Source organism: Bos mutus, chromosome 4 (assembly GCF_027580195.1).
Source record: "Bos mutus isolate GX-2022 chromosome 4, NWIPB_WYAK_1.1, whole genome shotgun sequence".
Lineage (NCBI taxonomy): Eukaryota > Metazoa > Chordata > Mammalia > Artiodactyla > Bovidae > Bos > Bos mutus.
Window position 1 is genome coordinate 69468160 of NC_091620.1, and position 24356 is coordinate 69492515.

Consider the following 24356-nt stretch of genomic DNA (forward strand, 5'->3'; position numbering starts at 1 on the left):
ATCACTGACTCAATGGCCGTGAATCTGAGTGAACTCCGGGAGTTGGTGATGGACAGGGAGGCCTGGCATGCTGCAATCCATGGGGTCGCAAAGAGTCGGACACGACTAAGCGACTGATCTGATCTGATTGTAAATCAGGTGATTATTTATGGATATATTTTTGAACACTGTATTCTTTTCTGTAAATACATTGTTTATCCTTGTTTAAATATTGTACTGTCTAATTTATTGTGTGTGCTAGTCTCTCAGTCCTGTCCGACTCTTTGCAACCCCATGGATTGTAGCCCACCAGGCTCCTCTGTCCATGGAATTCTCTAGGCATGAATACTAAATTGGGTTGCTATTTCATTCTCCAGGGGAACTTCCCAACCCAGGGATCAAACCTGGCTCTCCTGCATTGCAGGTGGATGCTTTACTGTCTGAAATGCTAGGAAAGCCCAGTTTATTGTAGCTTTGTAACAGATTTGATGTCTGTAGTATAAATCTTCCAACATTGTTCTTCCTCTTAATAATTGGCTTAGTTATTCTTGGCACTTGTGCTTCTGTATAAATTTTAGAATCAGCTTTGCTGTTGTTCATTTGCTCAGTTGTGTCCAATGCTTTGTGACCCCATGGATTGCAGCACACCAGGATTCCTTGTCCCTCACCATCTCAAGGAGCTTGCTCCAACTCATGTCCATTGAGTTGGTGATGCCATCTAATCATCTCATCCTCTGCCGTCCCTTTCTCCTCCTGCCTTCTATGTTTACCAGCATCAAGGTCTTTTCCAATGAGTTGGCTGTTCACATCAGGTGGCCAAAGGATCAGAGCTTCAGCTTCAGCTTCAGCATCAGTCTTTCCAATTGAGGATTCAGGATTGATTTCCTTTAGGATTGACTGGTTTGATCTCCTTGCAATCCAAGGGACTCTCAAGATTCTTCTCCCACACCACAGTTCAAAAGCATCAATTCTTTGGTACTCAGCCTTCTTCATGGTCCAACTCTCACATCCATATATGACTGTTGGAAAAACCCAAGCTTTGACTATATGGATCTTTTTTGGCAAAGTAATGTCTCTGCTTTTTAATATGCTGTCTAGATTTGTCATAGCTTTTCTTTCAAGGAGCAAGCATCTTTTAATTTCATGACTGTAGTCACTGTCCACAGTGATTTTGGACCCCAAGAAAATAAATTATTATTATATTTATTATTTATTATAAATAAATGATTTTTATTTTATTATTTTTATTTTATTTTATTTTTATTTATTTTGTTAATACTGTCACTATTTCCATTGTTTCCCCGTCTATTTGCCATGAAGTGATGGGACTGGATGCCATGATATTTGTTTTTTGAATGTTGAGTTTTAAGTCAGCTTCTTTACTCTCCTCTTTAACCTTTATCAGGAAGCTCTTTAGTTCCTCTTTGCTTTCTGCTGTAAGGGTGTTGTTGTCTACATATCTGAGGTTATTGATATTCCTCTCAGAATTCTTGATTCCAGCTTGTGCTTCATTCAGCCCAGTATTTCACATGATATACTCTGCATATAAGTTAAATAAACAGAATGACAGTATACAGCCTTGACACACTCCTTTGCCAATTTGGAACCAGTCTATTGTCCCATGTTTGGTTCTCATTGTTGCTTCTTGACCTGCATACAGGCTTTTTTAGGAGGCAGGTAAAGTGATCTGGTATTCCCATCTCTTGAAGAATTTTCCACACTTCGTTGTGATTCACACAGTCAAAGGCTTTAGTGTAGTCAATGAAGTAGAAGTAGGTGTTATTCTGGAATTCTCTTGCTTTTTCTATGATCCAGCGGATGTTGGCAATTTGATCTTTGGTTCCTCTGCCTTTTCTAAATCCAGCTTGAACATCTGGAAGTTTTTGGTTCACATACTGTTGAAGCCTAGCTTGGAGGATTTTGAGCATAACTTTACTATCATGTGAAATGAGTGCAATTGTGCGGTAGTTTGAACATCGTTGGCATTGTGGCATTGTCCTTTGGGATTGGAATGAAAACTGACCTTTTCCAGGTCTGTGGCCAGTGCTGAGTTTTCCAAATTTGCTGGCATATTGAGTGCAGCACTTTCACAGCATCATCTGTTAGGATTTGAAATAGCTCACCTGGAATTGCATCACCTCCACTAACTTTGTAGTAATGTTTCCTAAGGCGCATTTGACTTCACAGTCCAGGATGTCTGACTCTAGGTGAGTGATCACACCATCCTGATTATATGGGTCAGGAAGATCTTTTTTGTACAGTTCTTCTGTGTATTCTTACCACCTCTTCTTAGTATCTTCTGCTTCTGTTCGGTCTGTACCATTTCTGTCCTTTTTTGTGCCCATCTTTGCATGAAGTGTCCCCTTGGTATCTCTAATTTTCTTGAAGAGATCCCTAGTCTTTCCCGTTCTATTGTTTTCCTCTATTTCTTTGCATTGTTCACTTAGGAAGACTTTCTTATCTTTCCTTGCTGTTCTTTGGAACTGCACTCAGATGGGCATATCTTTCCTTTTCTCTTTTACTTCTCTTCTTTCCTCAGATATATGTAAGTCCTCCTCAAACAATCTTTTTTTTTTTTTTTTTTTCATTTCTTTTTCTTGGGGAATTTGATAAAATAAGAAAACCATACTGAGATTACATTAAATTTATGGAGTAGTTGTGGTGAATTAAGTCTTTATTGTCTTCCAAGCCTTGAAAAATCGTATCTTCTTCCATTTATTTGGACTGTTTTTATTTTCCCTCAACATCTTAGTCTATTAGGGATGCTATGTTGTAATAAATGCCACCAACTGGGTAGCTTAGAAAGAGCAGACAGTTATTTCTCAGAGTTCTGAAAGCTGGAAGTCCAAAATCAAGGTGCCAACATGATTGCTTTCTGATGATGGCCCTCTTCCTGGTTCAGAGCGGGTGGTTTCTCACTGTGTCTTCACCTGGTGGAGTCTCCAGGGGATCTCTCTGGAGCCTCTTTCATAAGGGCACTAATCCTGTTCATAAAGGCTCCACCCTCATGACCAAGCACATCCCAAAGTCTTCACTTCCTAGTACTGTCATTCTGGGAGAGTTAAGATTTCAACAGATGAAATTTTGAGAAGACACAAATATTCAGACCAGGGCACTTAATATTTAAAAACTTTTCAGTGTAGGTGTCTTGTATATCTTTTGTTAGATTTTTTTGAAAATTTAATTCCTAGGTATGTGAGAGATTTGGGTGTGATCCCTGGGTAGGGAAGAAGCCCTAGAGGAGGAAATGGCAACCCACTCCAGTATTCTTGTCTGGAGAATTCCACGGACAGAGGAGCCTGGTGCACTACAGTCCATAGGGTTGCAAAAAGTCAGATGGGACTGAGCACGCATGTGCACACACACACACACACACATGTTTGTGGATAGTAATGTTATTTTTATTATATTTTAATAATGTCAAGATCACCTTTTGGTGTTTGGTCATTTGGTACCAGATTCACATACCTTATAATTTTCCTGGATGCTGGATGTTGTAAACTTTAAAAATTGCATAGGATCTAGACTGTATCAGATGATTTCTTTTTTCAGAGATAGTCTGTTTGTTCCTTTACATACAGAGTGAGGCACTGATAGCTTCAGTTAAGTTAGGGTCAGAGCTGGGTCATGGCTGGCTTACAATTGGCTTGCACCTGTGGTTTGCCCTATTTTTAGGGTATATTCTTCTTGGACTTTTAGTTGAGAACCTGGTGTGTTCTCTACCATCACCACCCTCTTGACCACTAAAATCTCAAAACTACAGAAAATCCCATTCCATATTCATTCTAGTTTTTGAACTTGTCATTTCACGTAAAGAATCGAGCGAATGTCTTGAGGTGAAACCAGTGATGTGACTAAGGCCCCTCAAGGCTTCAGTACTGTGGCTCCAAACCCTTGAGATTCTAAGTGCTCAGCTGATTTCTCTGGCCTCCGTTCATGGCCCGCTGTCTGAACCAAGCCCAGCTTTTCAATCCTTTTTTCCTTCCCCAAATCAGCAAGTTCCTCAAGGGAAGAAAAGTTATACTTCCCAGCAGTTATCCCCCTTCCAAATCTGATTTATCATAGTAGACAAAATGATTGCAGCATTGTGAAGTCACTTTATTTATTGAAAGGGAAGTGTGGCATGCTGCAGTCCAGGGGTCTTAAAGAATTGGACATGACTGAGCAACTGAAGAACAGCAAAACACAAGTATAGCTGTGACTCAGTTGTTCTCTTAAACTTGGGGAGCTGACAAGATGAGATGCTTCTGTGTATAATAGCTAGAGAAGCTCAGGAAAACTCAACATAGAACCCCTCAGTTCAGTTCAGTCGCTCAGTCGTGTCCGACTCTTTGCGACCCCATGAATCGCAGCACGCCAGGCCTCCCTGTCCATCACCAAACTCCTGGAGTTCACTCAGACTCACGTCCATCAAGTCAGTGATGCCATCCAGCCATCTCATCCTCTGTCGTCCCCTTCTCCTCCTGCTCCCAATCCCTCCCAGCATCAGAGTCTTTTCCAATGAGTCAACTCTTCTCATGAGGTGGTCAAAGTACTGGAATTTCAGCTTGAGCATCATTCCTTCAAAAGAACACCCAGGGCTGATCTCTTTTTAGAATGGACTGGTTGGATCTCCTTGCAGTCCAAGGGACTCTCAAGAGTCTTATCCAACACCACAGTTCAAAAGCATCATTTCTTTGGTGCTCAGCCTTCTTCACAGTCCAACTCTCACATCCATACACGACCACAGGAAAAACCATAGCCTTTGTTGGCAGAATAATGTCTCTGCTTTTGAATATGCTATCTAGGTTGGTCATAACTTTCCTTCCAAGGAGTAAGCGTCTTTTAATTTCATGGCTGCAGTCACCATCTGCTGTGATTTTGGAGCTCAGGAAAATAAAGTCTGACACTGTTTCCACTGTTTCCCCATCTATTTGCCATGAAGTGATGGGACCGGATGCCATGATCTTCGTTTTCTGAATGTTGAGCTTTAAGCCAACCTTTTCACTCTCCACTTTCACTTTCATCAAGAGGCTTTTGAGTTCCTCTTCACTTTCTGCCATAAGGGTGGTGTCATCTGCATATTTGAGTTTGTGGATATTTCTCCCGGCAGTCTTGATTCCAGCTTGTGCTTCTTCCAGCCCAGCATTTCTCATGATGTACTCTGCATATAAGTTAAATAAGCAGGGTGACAGTATACAGCCTTGACGTACTCCTTTTCCTATTTGGAACCAGTCTGTTGTTCCATGTCCAGTTCTAACTGTTGCTTCCTGCCTGCATACAGGTTTCTAAAGAGGCAGATCAGGTGGTCTGGTATTCCCATCTCTTTCAGAATTTTCCTAGGATTTATTTAATCTCCTGCCTGATCAACAATATGAAGTTGAATGCTTAGAATCTTGAGGTCCCAAGTTTGTTTAAACTAATTACTTGTTTATAATGATCACCCTTTACCTTCTACCTTAATTTTATTTATTAACAGTTGTTCATATTTCACAGTGAGCTACCCTTGTATTCCATATGCGGTATACATGAGATGGTTTATTTTTTTCTGTTAATAACAAGTTTAATTTCCAATAATTACAATGAAGCAATTTCGTCTTCTTTAGGATTCGGACAAAATATTGTATGAACTATATGACGTTAATCTTTTGTTGTGACAGTACTTTGTAAATATGTGTTAAGCAAATGGCATTTTCTCCAATTTTTAAGCACTGAACCTTTTAAAAAATATTTATATTGAAGTTACTTTTTGGCCTGGATATTAGGACAAATACATCCTAGATATTAGTTGACAATAATATGTGAAAAGCTAGTCTATCATTTAAGATTACTGAGAAAGTAATAAACACTGGCATTCTGGTTACATGAGATGATCTACATGTGTTGATTTAAAACAATCATATATTTTCACTCTTGTGACAAAAGCAGCAAAATGTCTTTACTTTCAATATAGGAAAAAATTATTCCTTATTTACTACGACTGAGACAAATTAAGGATGAAACTCTACAGGCTGCAGTTAGAGAAATTTTGGCGTTAATTGGCTATGTGGATCCAGTGAAAGGACGAGGAATCCGGATTCTCTCAATTGATGGTGGAGGAACCAGGTAAAGCTAGAAAAATGATTTTTAAAAAATTCTTTTTAATGAAGTTAGTTGATTTGCAGTATTGTTTTAATTTTTGCTGTATAACAAAGTTGATGCAGTTATACATACATACATTCTTTTTATAATATATTCTTTTCCATTATGGTTTATTGTAGAATATTGAAGAGAGTTCTCTGTGCTGTTCAGTAGGACTTTGTTGTGTATCCATTCTGTATATAATAGCTTATATCTGCTAACCTCAAACTCCCACTCCATCCCTCCCCAACCCTCACCCCCTTGGTGACTATAAGACTCTTGTCTCTGTCCACTAGTGTATTAGCAAAATAGTCTTTTTAAACCTATAGATCCTAAATAATAAAAACAGAACTACCATATTATCCAACAATTTCACTTTCTGAGTATTGATCAGAAGAAAATGAAAACACTAATTTGAAAAGATATATATGTACCTTTGTTTGTTACAACATTATTTACAGTAGCCAAGATGTAGAAACAATCTGTGTCCATTGATGAATGGGTAAAGAATATGTAAGGGATATGTGTATACACACACACAGGAATACTACTTAGCCATAAAAATGAATGAAATGTCATTTGTGATAGCACAGGTAGAACTTGAGGTTATTTTGCTAAGTGAAATAAGTCAGACAGGGAAAGACAAATACTGTATGATCTTATATATGAAATATAAGAAACAAAAACAAAGCAAGAGAAAACTCAAAGACTCCGAGAAGAGCTTGGTGGTTGCCATATGGAAGGGAGGTTGGAGGGTGGGTGAAATGAATGAAGAGAAGTGAAAGGTACAAATTTCCAATTATGAAATAGGTAAATCATGGGGATGTAGTGTACAGCATAGGAACTGTAGTTAATAATATTGTATTTGCAAATTTGAAAGTTGCTTTAAAAAGTAAATCTTGAATGTTCTCATCACAAGGAAAAAATGTTATACTTTCTATGGTGACAGATGGGGCGGTCATTTTGCAGTGCATACAGATGTTGAATCATTGCATTGTACATGGGAAACTAAAACAGTGTGGTGTGCAATTATACATCAGTTGAAAAAAAATACCTGTAGATCAGATCAATTGTAAGAATTTTTTAAATTGATTCAGTATAATTATGACATTATAAAACCAAATTCTAAAGTAAAACATGAAATTGTTTTTCTCGATTTACTGATTTATCAATCTAAGAACTTCTTTTAACATATACCTGAATTTCCTGTTATTTTAATGTGACCTAGTCTTATGTTTTAGTTTACCTTCTCAGACATTTTTGGTAGTTTAGGACAGTTTGTCAACAATGATTCTCTTAAAATTTTGGCAATGTTATGTAATGTTACCTTTCTTTTATTGTGTGTATCTTACCTATATATATTAGTCACCTAGTAATAAGGTGATTGTTAGAAAAGGAGCCTATATCAGTAACTTCCTGACTCCCTACATCTTGCAGACACCAGTTCTGGTATACACAAGAAATATTTAATGCATTCTTAGCTCAGAAGGAGATTTCACCATCTCCTTTCACCAATTGGTAAAATTCACCAGTTTCACCATCTGACTCCTTTCTTACTACTGGCAATCCATCCATGCTTGCTAATTGTGTAGTTCCTTATTATTTGTTGGCTAGACACTTTGGCTTGGTTTTATAAATCTTTTCCCCCTAAAATTTCTAGCTTGTGTTCTACTTCCCTGCCATCTCTACTCTTCCTTTAAGAGATAACAACTAGAAAAACAGAAATGTATAATGTGTGCTATGAAGAAAAATAAGGCAGAGTGAAAGGATAGAGTGTAACAGTGCTGTTTGAAAGAGTGATCATGACTGTGAGTTTTTGAAGAAATAACATTTGAGTTGAGTTCTGAAATAAGAACCTTAAAGAGCATTCAAATGTCTGTTTAGAGTGAGGGATCTATAGAGTGAAAAGAGGTTTGTGACCAAAGAGTATTTGATTTCGTTTTATTAGTCAATTTAGAAGAGAACAGTTGGTGCTAAATACCCTGCAATGCCTGGCATAGTTCCTACAGCAGAGGAACATCTTGCCCAAATGTCAGTGATGTGCTGTTGGGAGACCCTGGTTTAGGGGACTATGAGAAAGCAGCGAGGATGGGAAATTTGTACAGAATGAGTAAGATAAGAAGCCTCATGAGAAAAGGAACCCTTCTTACTCGTTCTGCCTGGTACAGCATTAAACATAGACTCGACCTAGAAATAATACTGGTTTTTAAATTGTCCAGAATTACTTTATGAATACTGCATTTTAAAAACAGTTTTCTTCTGGCTTATACAAGTAAAACTTGGGAGAAAAAAAATACAAAGAGAAACAAGCCAAACATAACATATCTCACGTATCCAAGATTATTTTTACTATTTTGATTTATTTCTTCAAATATTTTTTCTGTATGAATATATATATATGTGTGCATGTGTGTGTGCATGTTTTATTTTCCTTTTCATAAGATAATGGAGGGCACACTGTTAAATATATTTTATCTGGCATGATCTTTAATTCTTCATGTCTCACATTAAAGGCACAGTAAATCTGCAGTGTCTCTCATAAATGATCTTGTCTTATCAGCTGTCTTCGAATTTACATTATTTTTACAATTAATAATAGTCTTTCATTTTCTATTTTAATAATACAATATTTTCTAGTGACTTTGTGCTTGCAATATCAAAACACAATTTGACACTAAATTTTATTTTATGGTACCTGATTAATACAGTGTTCTCTGCTCCACACCTTGTATTGAGATGAAAACTTTTCATTGTGTATTTATATCCTCCAATATTAAGGATTGTCCACCTGTTACACACACCCTGAATTGGCCCGCATCTCCTAGGCTGTTCCATCTTTCACATTTGAAGCTACTTGCTACCTTTGGTGAGGATTCAGAAATGAACAAAGTCAGCAGCGTAAATTAATACCTCCTTAGTGCAGAACCTTGTCTTGAGATAGTTGAGAGTTTTAAAAAAATGAATAAAAGAGAGCTTAAAAATATGACTGATGAATTACAGAAAATGAAATGTGTAGAAGCATAGGTTTACCAACCATGTTGGTAAGTGGAGAAACCAATTCATGACATCCCCAAACCAGTGAATACAGAGTTTAAGCAATTTCCAGAGTTGTAGTGTCTGCTAAAATACCTTATATTGCCATATCTTCATTGTCTTATTTAAAGAGATACTAGTGTAAATGGCACCCCACTCCAGTACTCTTGCCTGGAAAATCCCATGGACGGAGGAGCTTGGTGGGCTGCAGTCCATAGGTCGCTAAGAGTCGGACCCAACTGAGCGACTTCACTTTCACTTTTCACTTTCATGCATTGGAGAAGGAGATGACAACCCACTCCTGTGTTCTTGCCTAGAGAATCCCAGGGACGGCGGAGCCTGGTGGGCTGCTGTCTATGGGGTCGCACAGAGTCGGACATGACTGAAGCAGCTTAGCAGCAGCAGCAGTGTAAATTCAAAATCTGCTGCTGTAACCCAGGTTTCAGTACCATTATTTAGATACTGTATTTTCAAAAGCAATCCAGAAACCTTTGGCTAGTTTTCATATTAGCATATAAACTAGAAAACCAGGGATTGTTTTAGTAAATAGATTAGCTTTCCTTAAAACAGGACTTCTCATTTTTGCCTTTTGTTTTTCCTACAGGGGTGTGGTTGCTCTTCAGACACTACGAAAATTAGTTGAACTTACTCAGAAGCCAGTTCATCAACTCTTTGATTACATTTGTGGTGTAAGCACAGGTAATTGCTGTTATTATATGGAAGTGGTGCATCCCAGCAGTGCATTAAGCAAAAGAACATTAAACTCTCATGATTAAGATCATGGTCATTTCCTGAAATGATGGATGTTAGTTTCATATTTTGATACTGAATAGTCCTTTAATTTGCTTAACTTTTAAAAATGCTTATTGGAAATAAGTTAACATTCAGAAATAGATTTTAGTGTGCTTTTCTAATATGTTTTAAATAAGCCACAGTGACAAGAACAATTTGTAAATTAACTGCCTTACGAAAAGTAACAAAATGGTGAAAAAGTGAGTGTTAGTTGCTCAGTCATGTCCAATTCTTTGCAACCCCATGGACTGTAGCCCGCCAGGCTCCTCTGTCCATGGGATTCTCCAGGCAGGAATACTAGAGTAGCTTGCCATTGTTTTCTCCAGGGGATCTTCCTGACCCAGGAATCAAACCTGGGTCTCCTGGATTGTAGGTGAATTCTTTACGTCTGAGTTACCGGTGAAGCCCACAAGATGGTGGGTATTCAAAATTGTACTCGAACCAATAGAACATCAAGGATGGATAAGATTTTGCTTTCTTTTGGAAAGTGTCCCTCTGTGAGGAAATCTTTTAAACGGATTCTCACATTTATCTGTTTAAGTTTTGATTTCAGACAACTAGATAAAAAAGGATATAAGAAGCAGTTTTCACAGAGGGATACTTTTGCTACTCACATATTCCTAACTGATGTACATTTAAAATTCCAGTTTCGTATTTATATGGAAGAAATTGGCAAGTTAGAGTATAATTGTTTCTGAATAATTTTCTAGTTTTTCACTGACTCACTATCAGATGAGTGTTTGTTTTGCTTTCCGTTTGTTTTTCTGTTTCCTATATCAGCTCTCTCACCCGTGTATCACCGCCACCCACCCCCACACCTACTCTCCTGTGTGCACAGGAAGCTTCTCAGGGTGCCCTGCCTATTGCTTCAGTTGAGTTCAGTCGCTCAGTTGTGTCTGACTCTTTGCGACCCCATGAATCGCAGCACGCCAGGCCTCCCTGTCCATCACCAACTCCCGGAGTTCACTCAAACTCACGTCCATTGAGTCAGTGAGGCCATCCAGCCGTCTCATCCTCTGTCGTCCCCTTCTCCTCCTGCCCCCAATCCCTCCCAGCATCAGAGTCTTTTCCAATGAGTCAGCTCTTGGCATGAGGTGGCCAAAGTACTGGAGTTTCAGCTTTAGCATCATTCCTTCCAAAGAAATCCCAGGGCTGATCTCCTTCAGAATGGACTGGTTGGATCTCCTTGCAGTCCAAGGGACTCTCAAGAGTCTTCTCCAACACCACAGTTCAAAAGCATCAGTTCTTCGGTGCTCAGCCTTCTTCACAGTCCAACTCTCACATCCATACATGACCACAGGAAAAACCATAGCCTTGACTAGATGAACCTTTGTTGGCAAAGTAATGTCTCTGCTTTTGAATATGCTATCTAGGTTGGTCATAACTTTCCTTCCAAGGAGTAAGCGTCTTTTAATTTCATGGCTGCAGTCACCATCCGCATTGCTTACTGCCCAGGTAACGCTCAAGGACTATTAGCATTACAGATCCCTGCTGTATATTTTACTGCTTTACCTGATAATTCCTTACTTTACATTAGTTTATCATAATAATTTTTTTCTATTTTTTTCTCATTCTTTAGAATTATGATAGTAATCCTAAAGGCTACCAGCATCAAAGCCAAATGATTTCTCTGTATTATCTGGATCAAGTATGACATATTCCCAAAGGGCATGTTAGTTTATGCTCCATTTTGAAAACTCAATAATGGTTGTGGGGATAATTTCAGAAGCATAAGGAGTGGTGATTCCTGTGATGTTCCACTGAACAGTGATTCCTCAGATGATAGCAAATTTTGAAAAACCTGGGTTAAAGAAGGTTAAGGGGTTTCCCTGGTGGCTCAAATGGTAAAGAATGTGCCTGCAATGTAGGAGACCCAGCTTTGATCCCTGGGTCGGGGAGCTTCCCTGGGGGAGGGCGTGACAACTCACTCCAGTATTCTTGCCTGGAAAATCCCATGGACAGAGGACCCTGACGGGCTGCAGTCTATGGGGTCTCAAGAGTCAGACATGACTGAACTAACACATAACAAAGAAAGTCAAACAGTTTTCTTTACAGACGCACTTCTTAGATGTTCTAGTATGTTAAAAATGCATTGTGACTCACTCTCAGGATAGGAGAATAATACTTATATACCCAATTGATGTAACTATGGAAACTTTTCTTGAAGAGACCTTTCCCAGGGCAAATGTTCTTGGAATTTTTTTCCTGAAGCTGTTATCCTGGCCATTTCTGTTAATATTTGGAATGGTCCTAGATTCATACCTTTAAATGTATCTACAGGCACCCTGGTTAGTAGGTGGATGCTCAATAAGCGGGATTTAAATCAGAGATTCATCCATGGAGTAGAGTATCTTGTGTGATAGGCGCATTTCTGCACTTAGCAGTGTATCTTTTCCACTGTGTCTTCTTGATTATGTTAACCTTAACTTACAGTGCTCATAATTTTCCTTTCTTTTTCATTTTGTATATTCTAATGTGAAACTTTTGTTTGCACATATAGTTTTTATAAAGTTAAAAATACATATTTAATTAAGGTTAACATCCCTGTTGTTCTTTTTTTCTACCTGTACAATAAAATTCAATTTTTTTTTTAATATCTTTATCTTTATAGTAGCTTTCCTTATAAGCAACTTAATTTTGGGGGCAAGTTATTTCTAGTGTAAACATTTTCTGAAACTTGATAAATAACAATTTGTTACATAGTTATAGCATACAGTGAATTTTAAAACAAGCTGAAGACTTCTTTTACTAGAATAAGACTTAAAAAATACATACAATATTTAAAATGCATTATAATAATGATTTACTGTTTTTGTTTCTTTTTGTAAGCAGCAATGCCATACAGATCTTTGCCCCTCCCACCCTCTCTGCATCCCCCAAAGCATTCTTCGCCCCTTTTCCTCCTTAGTTCAGGGTTATGCCAGTTCGGTACACTAGATGGCAGTGTGTGATATCAGTTGCAGCTAGGGTATTAAATCAGCTGTTTAAAAAGACATCCCAGAGACCTAATTTCTTTGTTATGCGAGTTCCTGGGACCAACGTGAAGGTGTAATTATATTAATGAATTGATAAGTTGTCAAATATACTGTATTCTGTGATTAAAACTAAGGAATTAAGATTAGAAAGGACATTACCTACCACAGTATCTTAATTATATGTTATTTAATGTAAAATAACACTTTTGTATATATTTTAAAATTATCATCAGTGGTTAGTATTTGTTGAATCTTCATTGAGGCCTGGTAATTCCATTTACATGTGTTATCCCAGTGTTACAATAATGTATAAATTTTAGTTATTGTAATTTTCCTTATTTTATAGATGAACAAGATGAGAGCTCTGGGAGGTTAAGAGGTTTGTCTCAAGTGATACAGTCAAAAAGTATGAAAGCTATAATTTTAACCAGGTCTGTGACTCAGAAGGTCTTATAAGTACTATAATGGTCGTGCTGATAAAAACTAAAGATTCTTTCTTTCAGGTGCTATATTAGCCTTCATGTTAGGATTGTTTCATATGCCCCTGGATGAATGTGAGGAACTTTATCGAAAATTAGGATCAGATGTGTTTTCACAAAATGTCATTGTTGGAACAGTCAAAATGAGTTGGAGCCATGCATTTTATGACAGTCAAACATGGGAAAACATTCTGAAGTAAGTTGTATTTATTCTTTTAAAAAATGTCTTGTATTTAAACAAAGCAGAAAAATGTAAATACTCAATTGTTGATCTCCTTCATTAGAAATAACCACTGTTAATATTTTGGTGAAGTGTATTCTATTTACTGCTTTTTTGGGCTCACATGTGTGAGATTGGTATGTAAAAATTGCAGTCACCTTTTTAAAAGTTGCGACAACATTGTGTGTAGGACACGTTTGCCTCCTGTTGTTTCTCCTTCACAAACAGTTTCCCCTAGGCATCTGCAGGATATTGGTTCCAGGAACTCTCAGGGTACCAGAATCCACAGGTGCTCACCAGCCTTATTTAAAAAGGCATAGTAGTATTAGCCTTTCTCAAGTCATTAACAGATATTGTTCTAAAAGATTTAATAATTTTTAAACATTTTCCCCAAAATACTATAAAGCCATTATACTCACTTTAAAAATATAAGCATAAAGTAGAAACTTAAAATCACCCACAGTCTTATATTCAGAGCCAAGGACCTTATATTTTCTAATTTTTTCCCCTAGATGATACATATTTTCATATATATTTTATATGGTGGAAGTTATATTGTAATTACAATTTTCTATCTTTTTCCCTTTTTTCAACTTTATTAAAATCCCTTGACATATTTTTAAAAAGACTCAGCTGCATTCTGCAGGGTGATGCCATATTTTCTTAACCTAATGTTAAGATTTATGATTTTATGTTTTATGTTTCTGATTTTTTTGTAATTATGAATAGTGCTGTTGTAGGAAAGTTTACATTTCTGCCCACACTTCAGAATATATCAGTAGGTCAGTTTATAAGAGGCATAATTATTTGGTCAATACTGATATTTTTCTAAAGTAATTATTAAATATGAAATCAAAAATATATAAAGAAAATAGTGAAAATGTATAGTTCTGCAGAGACCAAAATCACTATTAACATGGTGATGTACATTTTTCTAGAATTTCTTAGAGATAAATAAGTGTATGTGTGTGTGAGGTTGTGAGTATGCATTTGTATTCATACCATTTATAAAATTGGGATGATAATGCATGTGCATTTTCACTTAGTATTTTATTTTTATTGGTTTCCTGTGTCATTAGATATTTTTTGAGACATGTTTTAATGATTGTTCACAGTCCATTTTATGGATGTACTGTTTTTTAACATATTTCCTAGTGGAAAAAAGAGGATATTTCAGATATTTTTGCATCTAAAATAAAGTTTTGGTGGATACCCTGCATCTCTACTTAAATCTCTGGTTATGATTTTAAGATAAACTTCTTCGGTGAAATTTTTTGGGTCAGAGAGTTTACATGTTTTAAGAATCTTTTAAAGATAGATATATGTGTATACCTGAATTGATCTTTAAATCAGTTGTCCCAGCTTAGCCACCAGAATCAATTTGTGTTTGCATTTCATGAAATACTTAACACCAAGCATTTTAATTTTTAAAACTTTGTCAGTTTTAGAGGTTTTTAAACTGCTATTTCCAGTTGGCATCACGTTGGTTATTGATAAATTTGAACATTTTTTCAAAATTTCTTTTTAGTGTGCAGATTTCAAGAGTGTAGTACTTGCTCATTTTCCTACTGGGGCTTTGTGCACTATATTATAAATGTACTAATCATTTGTTGATATGTTGAAAATGTGCTTTTTAATTAACAGTATTTTTTAATGTGAGCTTAAAATTTTCATGTAGTCAGATCTTTTCCTTTAATTTGGAACTTTGATATTTAGAAAATGTTTTCTACCTCGAAATCAGGCAAATCTTTATATTATTTTCTAGTCCTAAAGTTTAAATTTGTTTTTTTTAGGTCATGATTAAGTCTGATGGTTCTGTGGTTTAAACTCACTCATGGCTGCTGGCAGCCAGTGGGCAGCTCAGCTGAGATGGGCGGGACAGCTGGTCTTCCTCATCCTGGGCTTTATCCCACTGTGGCAGTCTCAGAATTCCATCAGGGCAAGCACAGAGCATGAGGACTCACCAAACCTTAGTTTAATGACATATTTGCTGATGCCCTGTTGACCAAAAGCACTCACACCCAGGATCTGTGTGGAAAGGGACTGCATACAAGTGTATGGAAATGAGAAAGAGAAGATTGGAAAATTCAGTGAAGGCCTTGCTGTTAATGCTCTACCATGTCCATTCCCTGGCCTTTTGAGTCATTTTTGTTTCCCTCTCATTGTTTATTGAGAACATATTTATATTCTTTTTTCCCTGGGATAATGATTTTGTGTTACTTAACGAACACTTTTTAATTACAACATCAGTAGAATCTGGGAATGTTTTATTTTATTTTAACATTTCTCCAAAATAAACAATTAATGTTTCGATTTTCTCTTCAAATTTATATTCATAACAATTCACTAAAACATTTTAGCTCTTTATAAAATTAAGCCTTAAACAAAAAAATAAATGTGACCTTTGCTTAAAGTGTGAAAGTAGCATACTCCCAGGATCTCTGTCCCAATTTTACAGAAGATTTCTATGAGAAGATAAAGTGAAAGACACTTAGGAGAACAAAATTGCCTTGATCTTCATGCAGAAGAAACATGCAGATCTGGTTGGGGAAGACAAAGATCTTGTCCTTAATAGAAAGCATTTTACATTGTGTTTATAAAAGATAATAAGGGTATGCTGCTGCTGCTTCTGAGTCACTTCAGTCGTGTCTGACTCTGTGCGACCCCATAGATGGCAGCCCACCAGGCTCCCCTGTCCCTGGGATTCTCCAGGCAAGAACACTGGAGTGGGTTGCCATTTCCTGCTCCAGTGCATGAATGTGAAAAGTGAAAGTGAAGTCGCTCAGTCATGTCCCACTCTTAGCGACCCCATGGACTGCAGCCTACCAGGCTCCTCCATCCATGGGATTTTCCAGGCAAGAGTACTGGAGTGGGGTGCCATTGCCTTCTCCGAATAAAGGGTATATTGCTACCTAATTTGTAAATATGTGAAATTCACTAATAATCTAGTTGAGAAATGTAAGTACTGTTTGAAAAAAATGTTGTTAGAAAGGCATTTTTCCTTATTGAGGCAAGTTGAAAAAAAAAAACATTCTTTATATTTAGTACAGGGGAAAAATACATAATTTTTAAGTCTGGAAAAAAAAAATCAGCACTGAATAAAATTTCCTTGTAATGGAGTTGTGAAAATTGCTGCCCAAGGGTAATTCCTATAATGTTGCAGTAATTCAAATGTCAGTTCAGATGGTTTAAAAAGCATTTTTGGGGGGTGGCATAGGCTCTGTATTACTAAAACAGGTTTGAAATCTGAATGTCTTGATGTGGTTTTTAGACTGTTCTGTATGTAGCCTGTCATAGTTCAGCACTCTTATTTCAGCACAGTTCCTTTATCCTATCAGGAGGACCCTGAAAACAACAAATTTGTTCTGCCTCTGTGCCTTTACTCTGTATATGTTCTGGCTTTTAATGTGTTTTCTTGCCATCAGTGGTGTCCTTGTCAAGCTATACCTCCATCCATCTTTCCTAAATAAGAAAGCCTGTATTGACCCCTCCCCACAGACACACAACCTCCTGCAGAATTGCAGATACTTGTAGTTTGAATTGGAGGTTAATAGGTAGCTATGTATTGTTTTATGTGCATTAGTTGGATTGTAAGCTTCCTAGAGGAGATTTTTCTTTTTGTCCCACATAACAGGAACTGCCTAGTGTATGTTCCCTGATATTGGGAAATAAATCATTTTGATATAATTTAATTCTTCTCCTTTAATAAAGGGACAGGATGGGATCTTCACTAATGATTGAAACAGCAAGAAACCCCAAGTGTCCTAAGGTAAGTTTAGAGTCTCTTAAATATAACACCTATGGGCTTCCCTGGTGGCTCAGACGGTAAAGTGTCTGTCTACAATGCAGGAGACCCGGGTTCGATCCCTGGGTTGGGAAGATCCCCTGGAGAAGGAAATGGCAACCCACTCCAGTACTCTTGCCTGGAAAATCCCATGGACAGAGGAGCCTGGTAGGCTACAGTCCATGGGGTCGCAAAGAGTTGGACATGACTGAGCAACTTCACTTATATATAACACCTATATGCAATTGAAGGTCAGGTGAATAGAATATTATGAAGGCCCTTCATTAAGGGAAAAGTTTTCTTAGGAACTGCTGTTAATAGATTATATTGATTCCTTATATATTGGGTCATTTTATGAAGATACAGAATGTGAATGATGGAGCTTTTCTGTATCAAGTAAAATAAAACAAAAATTTAAGAACGTGAAAGACTGGGACTAAAGATAAAGAATTATTATAGGGTTAATCTAATCTAGGGATTTAAGGGAAACTGTGGCATTTCCCCCCATAGATTTTTTTAAAGAAACTTCATGTGCCTCGTGAGTATATATTAGGTTAATATACAAATGGAATTCCAACCTTTAAAAATGTCAGTGTTACTAGAATGTGTCTTGGTATGGCTCCTCTTTTTATTTATTTTGTGATCTGAGTATTGCTTGAGTCCTGTGTCCTGTATTAAGACTCATTATTTGATTAAGGAATAAGGGTTTATGTACCTGTGCAGCTTGTATTTATTCTTGAATAACAAGCTGTAACCATGAAAAATCAGATACAACTCTCTCTATTGCTCTTTCACTCCCGCTTACACATATTTTCGTTCATTCTTTAGATATTAATTATGTACCCCATGTGTCAGCACTGTGCTGGGGACTTTGGATACGTTAGTGAGTAAATGCCAACATGGAGTTTACAGTCCAGTAGGGCAAAGTAAGCATTAGTCAAATGATCACACAAATGAGATGCAGTTTTCCTGAAATAAGTGCTTTGGAACACAAAAACAGTTCTCTGAAATCATGTATTTACCAAGGACATGAGGGAAGACTGCTGTAAGGAAATGTACTTTGAGGTTTCAGTGTAAGGGCTGATGAGCAGTCCTGGCAAAGGGAACAGTCTATACAAGAGGAGCCTTCCAGAAATGCAGGCCCTAGAGATTGGACCCTAGGGATCCAAGGGCAGCGTGTGCAATGAGGTTAGAGGGATAGCTCCTTCAGACCATGTGAGGCCTTGATGATGAGATGCAGTAGCTCGTTGGAAAGGACCCAAGGATGAATGCTACACCCCTTGTTTGTTCTCTTGTGTCTTCAGGGCTTCTTGTTTGTTCTTAAAATGTGAGCCTTGCCAGACTTTAAAAAAGAAAAAAAAGAGTGGGTGTGAGGGAACTGCAGCCACCTCAAAAAGTAATTCACTCCTGATAAATGAGGCAACCACCCACACCTTTCGTAATTGAGCCTGCCTGTATACCAGTTAATGGAAAGACTCTAGATTTTAGTATATGGCCAACTCTTATCCATAGTGGCCTACAGACACACTTAGGTCACTCACAGGAACTTGGAATGTGACTTTTGGTTTATAAAATAGCAAAGCACACAGGCCTCTTGCAGGACTTGGCATAGAGCCCTAATAACTTAGGCCTCACCAGTACCATTCAGCTTCTTAAAGTTCATATAGCAGGTCATTAATAGATACATCACATTTTATATAAATTCAACTGATACTGATAAAATCTGAGACCCTAGGTGATAAAGATTAGTTTTTTTAATTAAAAAAAAAAAAAACAACCCAGCCACCAGTTACTATGATCAAAAAGCCTAGAGAATTAGTTTATTGTGTTAGAGTTTCAGTTACTAAAGTCATAATGCTTTCAAAGAGCACAGGAACAAAGATTGATTTATAAGTGATAGGAAATTAGTGTATTATTCATCTTTAGTTTTTGTTTGTTGCTACTACTGCAGTATCATATAAAGGTCTGCAAATTTATGCCTTCTTGAATCTCTTTTTAAGTAGCTAATCAAATCACGCAGTCAAAGAATATCTTTTATTACTGTTCTCTCATAATGCATTTCTCAAAATTGTCCCAGCCCTTGTTACTGTTTTCCCATTAAAAAAAAAAAAAAAACAAAACCTGTTTAAAAGGATCTGCTTCTGTTAACATTAGGGTTATGTTATACACTTTACCTTGATAGGTACAGTTGTACAATGTTCATTCATACCACTAAATATTTAATTTTTACAGTCCCAAATATTGCTGCTTACAATGCGTATTGTCCACTTTTTAATCGACTAGGTCGCTGCAGTAAGTACCATAGTGAACAGAGGGATAACGCCAAAAGCCTTTGTGTTCAGAAACTATGGACATTTTCCTGGAATCAACTCTCACTATTTGGGAGGCTGTCAGTATAAAATGTGGCAGGCCATCAGAGCCTCATCCGCTGCTCCGGGCTACTTTGCAGAATATGCGTTAGGAAATGATCTCCATCAAGTAAGTTGACTGTGTGGCTTGTCTTCTAAAACTTGACATGACTGAAGAGTCGGCACTTACAACTGAACTTAGAGGGATGCACCAGGGAAACTCTCCTCATGTCTCCATGTGGCAAAAGATGTGTGTGCAATAAAATAGGATATTTTTAGCTGTTTGTTTTTCTTAAATTAACAATACTCTCTGGTTTGAGAGTGTATTTTAGGAAAGATGCGTTTGTATCTTCTGAAATGAGATTCATGACCATTTACAATAATTTTAATTTGATGGAAAAATGAAGTAGTATGTGTGACTGGCTTTCCAGATGTGATAAAAATTAAAAGTGAAACAGTCCCGAAAAATGCAGAATGCAGTCTGTTAACAGTTTTGGTGGATGTATTTGGAAGGAGATGTAATAAAATAGTAATACTAAACATTCAGTAGGTTAGTTAGGTGCTAGACACCTATAATGTCCTTTGTACGCATTTCCTCATTTAATTATGACTGCTTATGATGCTGGAGAAGGAAATGGCAACCCACTCCAGTGTTCTTGCCTGGAGAATCCCAGGGACAGGAGAGCCTGGTGGGCTTCCGTCTATGGGGTCGCACAGAGTCGGACACGACTGAAGCGACTTACCAGCAGCAGCAGCTTAGGATGCAGATAGAGTGATGTCCATTTTGCAAATGAGAAATTGAAAACTTAAAAAAAATTAAGTGACCAGACTAGGGTTGCAGCTGTTAATTGATGGAGTTAGGGTGCTGTCTATAATTATACTATTTTAAAATTTATGGATAAGTGATCTGTTAAGCTGAACATTGTTCTATAATGTTGAATGATATATTCTTTTTCTTTGACAGAGACTTTTATCATAAATTATTTTCCCTGTCAAGTTTTCCCACTATTTATGAAAATCTTAACTCATAGTTTATACTCAGTGATAAAAAAGTCAACAAAGGTTTTGAGCTGATAACTTCCAAAATATATGTTTTAATGTATGCTTAAAGAGTCGGACATGACTGAGCCACTTCACTTCAATGTATGCTTAGTTTGTTATATGCTACTACACTTAAAATTCCTTGATGGAATCGATAACCTTAACTTTCCTGCCTGGCTCAGTATTTAGATATAGTTGAGAAGAAAACTTATTTTGATAATAAATTTTAGATATTGTTCAAAAACTCATAGTTTTTATATAAATGCATAGCATCTATATATGTGTTAATGTTATAATATCTAAAACATTGTTATCAAATTCATCTTCTATAACTTTATGTACCAGCTTAGATATATTATAAGTGTTACATTCAGCTATCTCATTTTCTTTCTGTCTTACCATAAGTAATATTATAATCTTGGTAATTAAGAGATTAAAATCGGTTCCTTTGGTCTCTGGAGTCAGTGCAGACTGTTTCCTACTTGGTCAGCTCAGTCATTGCAGAGTTATGTAAGGCACTTCCCATTCTCGCTTTCCTTCGCTTTATTCCTCCCCCTCAGGGCAGAAAGTGCTAGCTATAGAGCTTTGTTCTGACATTTTATTTCGAGATTTACTGATCAAAATAAAAATTGGATTTTAATATATATGTTGCCATTTGTAACAATGACTTCTTCATATTCCATAGTGTTTTCACCATGTCATAAATGGAGAAATAACAATTTATTCGGAAATGTAATAGTTAATGTTTATAGCTTACAACTTGAAGACTTGTCATGCTACAAAATTGCAGTTATGCCAAATACTAGTGAAAGTTTCAGGGCCCTACATTCCCAGACTCCAAAAGAAGTTCTCTCGTTTGCTCTTTATGCTTTATCTAAGAGGAAGTAGTTCTAAGATTTAATTTAGTCCTATAGAATGCAAATCATAAACTAAAATAATTCAGCAATTCTTTTTCCATTTCAAATTAGTGATATTCCTTTCCATGCAAAGCAATTTTTATTTTGATGACCTTAATATTTGAACTTAGGCTGGTCTACAGATTAAAATAATTTATATAAATTTTATTTAAAGCATGTAACTATGCAGAGAAATATGCTCAATATTTTGTAATGACCTCTGAGGGAAAGAATCTGAAGAAGAAAATACTTAGTTTCAGTAAACATATATATATATATAAAAGAATTGCTGTGCAGACACAACGATTACACCACCACCACCTCCATCACACCTGAAACTAACATGATATTGTAAATCAACTGTTCTTCAATTGTAAAAAATTTAAAAATAATGCATAAAATAATATATGCAGAGAATATACTTTCATGTAAATCAATGACTTGATTCCAGAAAGATTAGCACATCTAACTTAAGAATATTCTGATAGAATCTAGAATCTAAGCAAACCATATTTGAGCAAATATTTTCCTTATTCCATATTTCTTTCTGTATACTTGAAGAAATGGCATATTTTTCTCTTCCAAAGACACCATGTAAGGCTAATTAGAGTATTCTAAGATATGAATGATCTTAAGTGCTTAAACAAAGAAAACATTCAAGCAAAGTTCCCTTCCTACTCTTTAAAAGTTGCCAGAACTATAACTCACTATTTATTACAATCCTCTTCTTCTTAGCTCTTAGAATGATTATATTCAGTATTTCTAGTCTCATTTTTAAAATGAGACTGTCATGTCTTTTTAACTGTCATGTCTGACATATGTTTTAATGTAAGTTCATATCCTTTTTATAATCAGGTAAAGTATAAATTATAAATTATGGGACTTCCGTAGTGGCTCAGACTATAAAGAATCTGCCTGCAATGCAGAAGACATGGGTTCGATCCCTGAGTTGGGAAGATCCCCAGGAAAAAGGTATGGCAACCCATTCCAGTATTCCTGCCTGGAAAATTCTATGGGCAGAGAAGTCTGGCAGGCTTTTCCCATAGTCCATGGGGTTGCAAAGAGTCAGGCACAACTGAGTGACCAACACTGAAGCACAAGTTGGTGGATGGGTAGATTTCATTTGTCTTTGTAAAGAGATGAATGTTATTACAGTATTTCGAGGTTTATTAGATGTCCTGGGAAACTATAAAGTAGGAAGAATTCTTCTTGAATAGCTTCTAATGTATTATTTGTCTCCCCAACCCAAGTAGCATCATATTTATCTTGAAATAATTACTTTTTACAAAATTATCCCTTCTCTCTTTCTAACAGCTACACATATTTTATGTGTACAGTTTAATGAAGTTGATCATATGCATATCGCTTCTCTCTTTCCACCTCCTCCAAAATTAAATCATTTTTTCACTGTCTTTGGGGAAAGATCCTGATAAATTAGTTTGCACTAAAGGTTTTTCTGCAGATTCTAATATATTATTTCTTTTAGTCCTTATTTACATTTTAAAACGTTGGGTTCAGAACTCAGAATACATTAACCTAAAACAAATTATGATATTTCATATAAACCTTCCAAGTAAAGGATGTTTTAAGCAGAAAGAGCCTGCCTAGCATTTTCTGTGCTAAATTATGCCTGTGCAGGGCCCCAGCTAACAGTATTCATTTTAACTAGATAAAATGTTGAGAGTGCTTACTGGGTGCCAGACATTATGTTAATCATAAAGAATATGAAGGTTTTTAATAATTGCTGATATATTGTTTGTGTTTCCTGGATCTTATCATCAAATAACTCAAAACTAGAAGATAAACAGTTATAGCATGAGATGATAAATTCAATAATAAAAATATATACAGAGTTAAGAAGTAGTATAAAAAATGTGATTTATTTTGTCAGGATTGGCTTTACAAAGAAGTCTTTTGAGTTTACATATAAAGAATGAATAGTTGATTAGGATAGAAATAGGATGGAAAGGACGGGGAATCCTTGCTTAATGGTTGCAGATCCTATTTGGTGTAATAAAAATGTTTTGGAAAACATTCTGAGTGTTACTGATGCCACTGAATTGTAACCTTAAAAATGCTTAAAAGGACCAAATTCATGTTATATATTTTTTTTCATAATAAAAGACAAATTTTTAAACACCCTGTTAGGGAGTTCGCTGGTAGTTAAGATTTGGCATTTTACTGCCATCACCCAGGTTCAGTCCCTTCTCAGGGAACTGAGATCCCCTAAGCCTTGCTGCATGGCCAAAATTAAAAAAAAAAAAAAAAAAAACTAAACATGAGTTGATTAAGAGACATTCATTTGTATGGTCCATCGGTTATTTTCCAGTATAAATTCTGATTTATGATGTGAAATGATTAAATATACATTAAAAGCAGTAAAAAGTATCCAGATATTAGGCTTTTTAAGAAGCACATGCATGATGTAATACAGTTAAAACACAATCCTGTGTACCTCTAAAAGATAAGTATCAATTTACTTAACAAGTTTATTTTTCAAGTCTGTTTTACCTCAGCGCTTAGAATAAGCAGTGGCTGATAAACATGAAGTACACAATAAATAAGTAAATGTGAGTATATGAATACTGTGGGTGGAAAGGCTTCAGGAGATGCCATAAACATTACATTAGCCTAATGACTTGCCGATAGAAAAGGCATCTAACACGAGTAGGCTCTCATCTAACAAGGGTGGGCTAGTAACTCTGTAAAT

The 24356-nt window shown here is 36.5% G+C and overlaps 1 protein-coding gene across 3 annotated transcripts in view; it reads left to right on the forward strand.

Moving 5' to 3' along the window:
* PNPLA8 (patatin like phospholipase domain containing 8) overlaps window positions 1-24356 on the forward strand; it is a 56387-nt gene that overhangs the window by 18171 nt on the left and 13860 nt on the right. For all 3 annotated transcript variants that reach the window (XM_005886669.3, XM_005886668.3, XM_070369598.1), the window contains exons 4-8: window positions 5912-6063; window positions 9716-9810; window positions 13382-13553; window positions 17289-17346; window positions 19645-19839. In XM_005886669.3, coding sequence (XP_005886731.2) covers window positions 5912-6063; window positions 9716-9810; window positions 13382-13553; window positions 17289-17346; window positions 19645-19839 — 672 coding nt within the window. The remainder of the gene's footprint in view (window positions 1-5911; window positions 6064-9715; window positions 9811-13381; window positions 13554-17288; window positions 17347-19644; window positions 19840-24356) is intronic.